Raw genomic sequence first — 9,991 nt, 5'->3', positions numbered from 1 at the left:
TTAAGCTAACTATGCACGAATATTTAACTAGTAAATAAAGGGAAAAAAAAGCAAGAAAAGAATAAACTGCAGAGAGAGAGACCGTTCGGTTCGGCCACCATCCCAATCCATCTCCCCGGAGGCGAAACCCTAACCCACCAATCGCCGCCGCCGCCGCCGCCGCCGCAGCGAAGCACATGGTTCCCTCCCTCCCACGCGCCTCTCGTACTCGTGGTCGCTCTTTGTTGACGGGAAATGCGGGTTGCCCTGACGAAATCGCGGTTCGTTTTCTTTGCAGATGGGGAGAGGCCGAGGCCGCGGGGGAGGCGGAGGCGGAGGCGGGAGGGGGAGGTTCGGCGGCGGGAGGGGCGACGGCCCGTCCCGTCTCTCCGCCGCCCGCGAGGACCCGCCGCAGCGGCCGCAGGCTCGGCGCTCCTCCGGGTGGGGCGTGGCGCCGCCGTCGCGGCACCTGTGGGTGGGCAGTCTGGGCCCCGGCGTCACCGCGTCCGACCTGTCGGAGCTCTTCCTCCGCTGCGGCGACGTGGAGGGCATCTCGCGCGACCCCGGCAGGAATTTCGCGTTCGTCACCTTCGCGCGGGTGGAGGACGCCATCGCGGCGGTGCGGGAGCTGCAGGGGATCCAGCTCCGCGGAGCGCCCATTAGGATCGAATTTTCCAAGGGGGTTAGTGTTGATCGTCCTCCCGCCTTTGCCACGGTTTGCCGTGCTCTTGTCGAATTGTTCATATTCTCAAAATTATCAGTATCCACACTAGTGAGTTATGCCAATCTTTTCATGTGTGAAAACATGAAATCCAAAATAAGAACAACTATGTTTCAGAACAACAGAGTATCAACAATGCTTAAAATTGATATGGATGTTTGCTAATAGTAAGAAAAAGTCAGACAGATACAGGATCATCCTAATATGCCAATCGATGAACTATAAGTTCTCCTGCACGCTTGGATAACACATAACCTCAATCTTTATCCTATGAGTCTTCTATACAAAGAGACTTGTCGGACCTTTGGTTTAATTCCTGCCATGTTTGTTCATCAGAAACCCTTAAGTGTTCTATACAGGGCAAGAGTGCATCTCAGATTGGACATGTTTAGGACTATTGTTACATGTTTTCCCTGGTCATCCCACTGGGAACTAGTAAAATTCTGGAACTCAATCAGAGATTCAAATTAACTGATTGTGATAAGCACAACTGTAGCGATGTCTCAAGTCTGAATCTATGAGTTTTTAACTTCCATAACACTGATCAAAACTCCAAAATAGGGTTTTTAGAAGATCTAATGCAGAACATTGCTGTGGCCTGACATTGATAGTCACAAAAAAGTTGGGTGAAATGTATTGCATAAGGAACTCTCTGAATATTCAGTTTTGCACACATTACAAACAGCTTATGAAACATCAGCGAGGGCCTTTGACGATTCCAAAACATCAAGATCATTCAATAATCTTGGCCATTAATTTTTTTGGGTTAGTCAGCACCCTTTCTCATCTTCTGCAGCTTATGGTTAAGTTTGAGATGGAACTCAAATTCTGCTGTTGAGAAGATATAACCTCTCCTTGGTTAAATAGAGAACGTGTATTACAAGCACAATGCTATGGTGTACTTGACCGGTACAGGACTTGGTTTCCATAACTTACCGAAGGCACTCACAAGAGCTTTTGCATTATATTATTGTGCAACCAGAGTAGTCTCATTTGAATCCTGAGGCATTCTTTCAATTGAAAGAAAAATAACAGCACTAGTTTAGCAAATGTGATTGAAATGCTCAATGTTTAGTTTGGTCTGAAGGACTATGTTGAAGTGTTGCTACTTGCACATGACTTAATCGAACAGATCAATCTTCACCTTTCTCACCCTTTATGTCATGGTACATACTAACATGTGTGCAACCAGAATAGTCTCATTTGAATCCCGAGGCAGTCTATTAATTGACAGAAAATAACAGCACTTTTTCAGCAACTTTGATTGAAATGCTTAATGTTTAGTTTGATCTGGAAGACTACGGTGATGTTGACACTTGCACATGACTTAATCTAAAAGATCAATCTCCACCTTTTGCACCCTTTATGTCCTGATACATGCTAAAACTTGTTAAAAGCAGGATTTCTTACTAGTGCTTTGTGGCCTGTTAATGCATGTCTATTTGTCTCATCAAGGTTTGTGCCTTGAATTCACATAATACATGAGACAATTTTGGAACTGATCACAGATTATCAGTCAACCTTCTTGGGTAGATGAATATGTTGTTGTAAATAGCACCATTTGCATGAAATTTGATATAGTAATACACCATCCCACCTTGATGCTAAAACTGAGCCAAAGATTCATGTCAGATGATAGAACTATATCTTAGTCAATGCAGCAACAGTGTTGAACTGGCTTATATGTTGTAAATAGCTCTACCTTCATAAAGTTTGATGCACCATACGTCATTATGTTAGTACATTAATACATGAGCCAAAGGTTCATGTCAGATGATGGAACTATATCTCACCAAATCTCATCATCGGTATTCATACCAAATTCCCAGTTAAAAACCTGGTATTCAAGATGACAGAAAGATGCCATAACAGGAGTCTTGTTCATGATATAGAATTTGAGAACAAATATGATATTATTACAGATGATATTCACAGAACCATGACAGCAGAAGCACCAAATGTTTGTCCACAAGATTTTATGATAAAAAAATGATCTAGTACTTGATAGAGTTGATCTGTGCTCTTCCTTTGTGGCCTTATTCCATGTTTGAAACAACAGGCTGTGATTGTGGTTTTGTATAGTTGTTTGACTGATGATTTTATCATTCATATATTCTGTTTTAAACTGCATCTGGTAGGGTGAATTGATCAGATGCAGCATGGACATAGGTTGAGCGAACCACTATTATGTCATAGACCTTATCATTTTTTTTTTGCGGGGATAGACCTTGTCAATTGAATAGCAGTATGAGCATAAGTACTTATGGTATTTATGTTCATCATAATTCATTTGCTACTCTAGACCTGAAATATTTGAATTTACAGGATAAAGGTTCAAGTAGCTCTATGGATGACAGATATTCACAACATGCTGATCAAAGACGTTTGACTGAACATAGAAGAAATCATCAATCAAGTCCTGAAAAATCAACTGATAAATCCAAAAGAAGCAGGGCAACAGAACCTAGTGAAGTATTATGGATAGGTTTTCCTGTTGGTCTAAAGGTTGATGAGGCAACCCTCTGGGAAGCCTTTTTGCCTTTTGGCGAGGTTGTCAAGATAACTACATTCCCAGGCCGTACTTATGCATTTGTTCAATACACTACTATTGCAGCAGCATGCAGGGCAAAGGAAGCACTTCAGGGAAATCTTTTCAATAACCCACGAGTTAGCATTTGCTTTTCTCGCAGCGATGGTGTTTCGGCAGAATTTGGAAAAGGTTCCTTAGATGCCCCATATTCCCCACATTTAAACCCTAGTGTTAGATCTGTATTCAGGGAGCATGATTTTGAAGCTTTCCCCAGGGCTAGGCCTTTTGATAGTCCTCCAAAAGATATGTACATGCCATCACCCCATTTTGGATCTAAGAGACTTTCTAGGGATCCTGATGATGTGGGTTTCAACAGGAATGATTATTTGCAATATGAACCTGGAGTAGAGCCTGATCATAGATCCCATTTTGAACCTTATAAGACAAGAGGGTTGGGTCCAGAAAGAAGGATGTCTGATGACCCATATGAGCAGCATAGACGTAGCCCTGCTGTTAGACATGATGCACCATGGTACAACATTCCGTTCGAGCGATCCCAGGGAGCCTTACCGTTGGATGATTCTTGGAATGCTAGGGATAATCCGTACCCATTTTCAAAGAAGCTGAGGACTGGTGAAGCACATGACTCTGAACTTCCTGAATACCCTTTCTCTGAATTTGATCGAGGAAAGGTTGGCTCCGGGTACCCAAGGAGGCCCCTCTATGGTATGCCAGAAGATGACACACACCCCAGAGCCTATGAACTTGCTCCTATGCATGTTAGAAATCACATTGATCCTTTGAGGAATCCAACTCCTCTTGTAGATAGACATATACCATATCATTCACAGGACAGTTTCCCTAGGCATGTAGAAGTGGAAAAGCCAACTCCTGAATACCATGAACCCCTTCTCAAGGAAGAATGGAAATGGGATGGTACAATAGCAAAGGGAGGTACACCAATTTGCCGAGCTCGATGCTTCCCTGTTGGGAAGGTTCTTAACTTCATGCTGTAAGTCTGGGTTCTTCTTTCACTGTATTTTCTTGTTCTTTCCCTGTACATTATTCAACATATCTATAACATTGGTTCTGCTTATTGTAATCATGGTTGCAGCTGTATAATCATAGGAAAGATTAATATTTGCATTTTACATCTAATTTACCTTGGTGAGCAATTTGTATCTTGACTGCATGCTTTTGTTTGCACCTGATGAGAAAGAAGGCTTCCATATCTATGTTTTGTTCACATAGTTCTTGATTTGGGTATCACTTCACCATTGCCTCTACTCATAATCGTAATAAATACAGACATTTGCCTTTATCGTCTAAACTACTACCTCCGTCCCAAAATGTAATCATTTCTAAGTTGTTTAGCAGATGTTAAGGCTGAGAAGAAAAAAAAAAACTATGATGCCCCTTAATAAATGAGAAATGGATGAGTGGGGATAAAATGGGAAGAATTTTGAATGTGAAATTATTGATGAGAGAAGTAGTATTGTGAATAGTTCTAGAAATGCTTACATTTTGGGACGGAGGTAGTACACAATACTCTCTTCATATTTTTTTTATATGACGCCGTTGACTTTTATGTTTACGTTTGACCATTTGTCTTATCCAAAAATTTTATCGAAATATACAAAATTATAAGTCATTCTTAAAATTTCCATAATAATAAATCAAATTATAACAAAATAATTAATAATTATACAATTTTTTTTGAATAAAACGAATGGTTAAATGTAAACATAAAGTCAATGGCGTCATATAAAAAAAATATAGGAAGTACATGATAAAATATCTTAGGTGTTGTGTTCTTTTCATGTAATCCATCTAGTTGATTAATTTCCATCTAGGCTGCATGCTTTTGGTTGTACCTGATGAGAGAAGCCTTTGGTTTTCATGTTATGTTTTATCATTCTGGATTTGAGTATCTCTAGTTCAACTTTCAGTCTTAAACGGCTGTTGATTTCATACTTTTCAGGCCTGAAATTTTGGACTGCACTGCTAGGACAAGCCTGGAGATGCTTGCTAAGCACTATTACCAAGCTGCCAGCAGCTGGGTGGTGTTTTTTGTTCCAGAAAATGATGCTGACATGGCAGCCTATAATGAGTTCATGAATTACCTTGGTGATAAGCAGCGTGCAGCAGTTTGTAAACTTGGAGAAAGGAGCAGCTTATTTCTTGTTCCACCTTCAGACTTCTCTGAACAAGTACTGAGGGTGCCAGGTAAAGTCAGCATCTCTGGAGTCATTCTGAAGTTTGAGCAGTCAGATACAGAAGCTATCTCACCAAATCGCAAACCAGAAGCATTTGAGAAAGCTCCCCCGTACCTTCCTAGTCACTTGAACCTTGATGTCCGTGCTCATGAGAATCTAGATGCATTGAGAAGACTCAACCCACCAGATAGCAGGTCACTTCCTCAGGGTTCAGATTATCGTGGATCGTCACCTGGAAGCTATAATCCAGCAAGTGCACATTCGGTTCTGCCTTACAAGTTTGGAAATGCTCCTTCATATCTGGGCTCTGAATTAGCTCAACAAAGGCCTCCACCTGACTCCCACAGGGAGATAACACAAGACAAGCAGCAGCAACCCCCAGATGTGTTGCCCTCAAGATGGTCCAACAACATGAACAATCCAAGTCCAGGTTCTGGAAATTTGAATTCTTTGGCTCAGAGTGCGATCCCACATACATCATCTCATAGGACACCAGAGGCATACTCATTTGCCTCTAGTACATCAGGGTATACACCATCTGCAGGTGAGGCATCAAACATGTCCTTCCATCCCATGCAACCTGCATCACAGCAGGTAGTTAGACCTCAACAATCTCCAACCCTCCCAGTATCTCTTCCACCAGAGCAACTTGCACAATTGGCCACTCTTCTTGCACAACAAAACCAACAAGGAAAAGTGCCTGTGGACAGCCTAAATAAACAGTCAGGATTTGTACAGAATCCATATGGACATGCTTCAATGGTGCCAAACAGCTCAAGTTCTATCCCTGTCCAAAACTCATTTTCACCTGTTCAACCATCTGCATCACAATTACAGGTCCATGCACCACCAGTTCAAGGTTCAGTACCACCAAATCCGTCCATTATGCTTACATCAAATGCTCCTATGCCTTCTCACAACCCTTTGCCTTTACCCCCTATGCATCCTCCGGGAAACCCAGCTCATTCTTCTATGCCTTTGAGATCGTTCGTCCCTCCTCTTCCTGAAGGTCCTCCACCCCTTAGGCAGCACACATCAAGTGCCCTACAAGCACAACCTTCGCTTTCTGCTGGACAGCAGACTAGCCAGCAATTGTCTGTTCAGGAAGACCATAATGGAGACCCTCAAAAGCGCCTTCAAGCAACATTGCAGTTGGCAGCAACCCTACTTCAACAGATACAGCAGCAATCTAAACCTGGCCAGAAGTAGATGTGAGGTAATTATTTACCCAAAGATCTGTTTTAGTTTCTGTACCATTTACACTAAGAATATAATGAATGCCCTATTTGAATTTTGAACCAAATTGTCTATGCTAGCACATTCCATCAGTTTAATTGCTTAAATGGTTTGTATATTGTTTAGTAGAAACTCTTAGTACCTTGTATTACTCATTTGGTCATCATTTTTCCAAACTTTTATGTGATAACCAAACATCATGGATATTGTTTGTCATTTTTACATTCCATCACTTTTACATTATCTTTTTTATTCCCATTGCTTGTCTTTACACAACAGCTGTACTTTTGTCACCTTAGGTAGAATTTTATTTGCAAACCTGTCTGCTATTAACAAATCAACTTTAAGGGAAAAACTATTTGTTAAAGAAGGAGTGTGTGAGACTAATTCTGGCAAAAGCAGCACATCTTTAGTGATATATATGTAGCGTGCCTAATTTTAAACTAAGAGGTTTTCAAGGCATTATTTGTGCTCAAAGATGCTTAATGTAATGAGATTTTCAGATGCCATATTCTGAACTTGCTCTTCATTTTCAGTATTTATTATCATGAGTAACAAAATGAGAGCTAATTCTGTTTGCTGCAATCGCCACTCACAACCATTCCATTACCTATGATGACAGGTCATGGAAACTTCCTGCCTGCAAGTATCATATGGCGATATTTCTCCTTATTCTAGCCTTTGGTACTGAATAGCCTGAAAATCTGAAACTGCTGTTGGGCATCCAGATTTATTCTGATGTTCTGTTAACATAGGTTCTGCTGTTTCACAGTTTAATTTTGAAGCTCACTCCTAGGTCGTAACCTCTATCTTGTGTTGCACCGTTTATCCTTTCTTTGTATTTTTATGTTAATACATGGAGCCTTGAATACTATTTCCCTTTCCTTTTTTGCACCCATAGATCACCTGTGCATTGCTCTGATGTGTCAGCTCTCTAAAGTTCATTTTGGCCTTGTTTGAGTAGCTTCTGGCAACTATTGCTTCTCCCAGAATCTTCAGCTTCCCAAAGGGTCCAAATTTTCAATCAGATTATAAGAATCAGAATTCAGACCATGCTTCCTGTGTTCCTTGTATGCTTGATGGTTGATTATGAGTATTTTATCTCTTGGGTGAATAAACCATCAAATTTATGGGCTGTTTATGAACTAAAGTGTGATCAGAGCATCCAAAAAGATATCCTCCTCCAGGTAAGATTTGAAGTGCAAGAAGAGGGAAATGACATTCTACTGTGTTTGCTGTACTGAAACAGTCTTTTGATATGGAACAAGGAATCCTCCCTGAGATGCTTAACGATGTATTAAGGGGGTTTCCCATGATGCAGGGGTCTGAGCTTTATAACCTGTGTGCTGTAAATTCTTTCACTACTTTCAGTGCACACCACAGCAGCTTTATCTCTGTGGTCTCTGCCATGTATGGTCTGTCTGCTAAAGTGCATGGCATATATTTGCTGTTACTGCAAACTTTAGCTTGTTAAAAGTGTTCAGTGGTAGTATCAGAGTTCAGAGTTCCATGGAACAGCATTGCAGCAGCTGTTCTTTTTCTCCCCCTAAATATTCCTGGTCTCAACCCAATGATGGCCTTCAGTGCTTTAAGATTTATTTAATTTTGCTTTGTTTGCTGAAAGCAAGGCAAATTCGTACGGGTGATTCAGGCTATTGTTACCTGTTTTTTTCTTTCTTTCTTTTGGGCGTTGGGAGGATGTGTTTGAACCTAGCAGCAAGACATAAGTTCTGGATGTAAGATTCTCGTAGGAATATAAAATCATGGAGGACATTTTTTCATCCTTGAAATACTATACAAAACCCTAAACAAAGATACAACGAGTACACACCACATCAACGAGAAGATTACTTGTACAAGTTGTGCCGATGAAGTTAGACCGTTTGAAACTAGGAATTTCATACGACGATATAAGTATAATGCTTATCAGTATTGATTACTCCATTAGTTCCACAATAACCGGTCCTACAATTAACCCATAGCAATACAATAGCAACAAAGGAAAACCTATAATACCCTGCGCTTCATTAAATCTCAATACAACGGTTTCCTACTTTATCTACTTTTAATGTATTTGTTGTCTACTTCAATATAATGATTTTTTTTTAAAAAATATTTTGGAATAAACATGAAAGGACAAAGACGATATTATTTTGGGACGGAGGAAGTAACCGGTTTAACTTTAAGCAATAATAATTTTAAAATAGTTATACTGCAATAAGTGAAGGCTTAATGCTTATGCAACACACTTTGATACATGGTATCTTCTAAATTACTTATAAAACACTTTGGGGAAAAAGACGCATGGTTAAAGCTTAAATATAAATAGTATCTGATGATTCATAAGCAGGGAGGGCAGGTGTGGTATTGCTTGGTTGCTTTCAGAGCCCGATCTAGAGAATGGTCTTGTGACTAAAAATATATACCAGATTAAGCTTATATATATTACATATATAAAAGAAAATTATTATTTATTAACACATACAAAATTTACTTTTGATCCGTTATAATATTGAACATTATATTTGTGATCATCAGAAAAAAATTACGTAAGTTGGCCACTCATATTAAAAATCAGGGACACGTCAATAGGTCGACGCCTGGGCATATGGGCAGATAGCATGTCACCCTGCGTGCGTGCGTGCATGCGGGAAACCGCGATGGAACGGCAGCATCATGCGGCGTGTAGGTTGTGATGATGATGGTGGTGGTGGTGTGCCATTGCATGGCCAAATTGGTGATCCCAAACATTGCAATTGCAACCCCTCTCCCTCTTTTTTGCGCCTTTTGCTTTGCCTTTTCCTTTTCAGCCATGGTCCATGGATCTTGCAAATGGCTGAATGCACATGTACATGTTATTTAGCTCCATCATTTCACTTCTACTTATGCTTATAAGTTTTTTTTATCGTAGTTTTTAGATGGCTAAGAATATATATATAAAAGTTTTATTTACAAATTACTTTTTATTTATAAATATATCATTTGACTTGTTTCATAAAAACGAAACAATTACCCCCATTAGTTTTGGGTGGCCATGAACACTGCAACAACATAAAGTTTTATGCGATATTTTGATATTTTTTATGTGTATCTACGAAATCAAGGGGCATAGCTACATGATTTTATCAGGGGTTATGTGATCCAATGACCTCCCGTGAAATCTATTGTCAAATAGTTTACGCAACAAAGATGAACTAAAAATTAAACATGTACTCTGACACTAATAACACCGGCAAACTAATTTTCTAGCTCCCCTCTTATACATAATGTAATGTATACAGCAGACACATGCTTATTGAGTGTGTCCAA

The 9,991-nt window shown here is 40.1% G+C and overlaps 1 protein-coding gene across 1 annotated transcript; it reads left to right on the top strand.

Moving 5' to 3' along the window:
- Positions 1–8,428, top strand: LOC102702409 (flowering time control protein FPA). Its single transcript, XM_040527616.1, has 5 exons — positions 1–179; positions 278–694; positions 3,026–4,242; positions 5,212–6,662; positions 7,305–8,428. Exons 1-4 carry the CDS (start codon positions 177–179, stop codon positions 6,653–6,655), a joined length of 3,081 nt encoding a protein of 1,026 aa, XP_040383550.1. The 5' UTR covers positions 1–176; the 3' UTR covers positions 6,656–6,662; positions 7,305–8,428.
- The last annotated feature ends 1,563 nt before the right edge of the window (positions 8,429–9,991 follow it).

This window comes from Oryza brachyantha, chromosome 9 (assembly GCF_000231095.2).
Source record: "Oryza brachyantha chromosome 9, ObraRS2, whole genome shotgun sequence".
Classification (NCBI taxonomy): domain Eukaryota; kingdom Viridiplantae; phylum Streptophyta; class Magnoliopsida; order Poales; family Poaceae; genus Oryza; species Oryza brachyantha.
Note: the sequence above shows the minus strand (reverse complement) of the source record. Positions and strands in the feature narration are given on the sequence as shown.